This window comes from Malurus melanocephalus, unplaced genomic scaffold (assembly GCF_030028575.1).
Source record: "Malurus melanocephalus ecotype Western Australia unplaced genomic scaffold, MMel_1.1 scaffold_9477, whole genome shotgun sequence".
Classification (NCBI taxonomy): Eukaryota; Metazoa; Chordata; class Aves; order Passeriformes; family Maluridae; genus Malurus; species Malurus melanocephalus.
In genome coordinates, this window is record NW_026632707.1 from 1 (window position 1) to 1,068 (window position 1,068).

Genomic DNA, 1,068 nt, shown 5'->3' on the forward strand with positions numbered 1-1,068 from the left:
AGCCAGGGACCCGCTCCCAAGGGTGTTGCCATGGCAACCAGGGCTGGGACCAGCTGGGATGCTCGGTTTCCAKGGGCTGGGGTTTAGGAATGGTTTCCCCCAATTTTGTGCTCTCGCTAGAACAGCGCTGCCACTCACTCCACTCCCCCTCTGATGGAAAGCACAGAAGGCAAAGATCCTGAGCTGGGATAAGAAGAATTCACTGGGAACAGCAACGAGATAAGGAACCAACAGGAACAGCAACAATATTGATAACAGAATGGATAACAACAAACAATTTACAGGGAAAACTGCAACAGCACCAATGGGCTCCTCTGTTTTCTCCTGCCCTGAAAGAACACCCTTCTTCCCTCAGGAGAGAGAGGGACTCCCCTTCTCTGTCCCTGGCAATGACCTGAGGTAGGATCAGATATAATGACAGGAGCATGGCCAGACCCTCATGCTCTTCCATCCCACCTCACATCAGTCCCAGGGGCAGCGAAAGGGTCCAGTGTCTTCCTAATGTGGATCATTGGGAATGTGGGTCACCAGGGCTCTTCCCAAACTGGGTCCTGTAATGGAGGATGAAGCTGGAGCAGCAGATGAGAACCATTTCCTGCACTCAGGGCACTCACAGGGCTTCCCTTACCGGTGCCTCCGTCGGTGTCGGGTCAAGTGAGAGCTCCTGGAGAAGCTTTTCCCACACTGGGGACACTCGTAGGGCCTCTCCCCAGTGTGGATGCGCTGGTGGGTGACGAGGTTGGAGTTTCGCTTGAAGCCCTTCCCACAGTCAGGGCAGCGGAAGGGCCTCTCATCTGTGTGAATCGGCTGGTGCAGGAGGAGATTGGAGCTGCTCTTAAACCACTTCCCACACTCAGGACACTCATAGGGCCTCTCCCCATTGTGGATCCGCTGGTGGGAAACGAGGTTGGAGCTCTGACTGAAGGTCTTCCCACATTCCCCACACTCGTAGGGCCTCTCCCCAGTGTGGATGCGCTGGTGGCGGATCAGTTGAGAGCTGCAGCTGAAGCCCTTCCCACATTCCCCACACTCGTAGGGCCTCTCCCCAGTGTGGATCTGCTGGTGGGA

The 1,068-nt window shown here is 55.8% G+C and overlaps 1 protein-coding gene across 1 annotated transcript; it reads right to left on the minus strand.

The window, feature by feature from the left end:
* Window positions 1-188: 188 nt before the first annotated feature.
* Window positions 189-1,065, minus strand: LOC130588676 (zinc finger protein 3-like; the record flags this gene model as incomplete). Its single annotated transcript, XM_057389570.1, has 1 exon — window positions 189-1,065. A coding segment is annotated over one exon (441 nt), but the record flags the coding sequence as incomplete, so codon positions are not given.
* Between the last annotated feature and the right edge of the window lie 3 nt (window positions 1,066-1,068).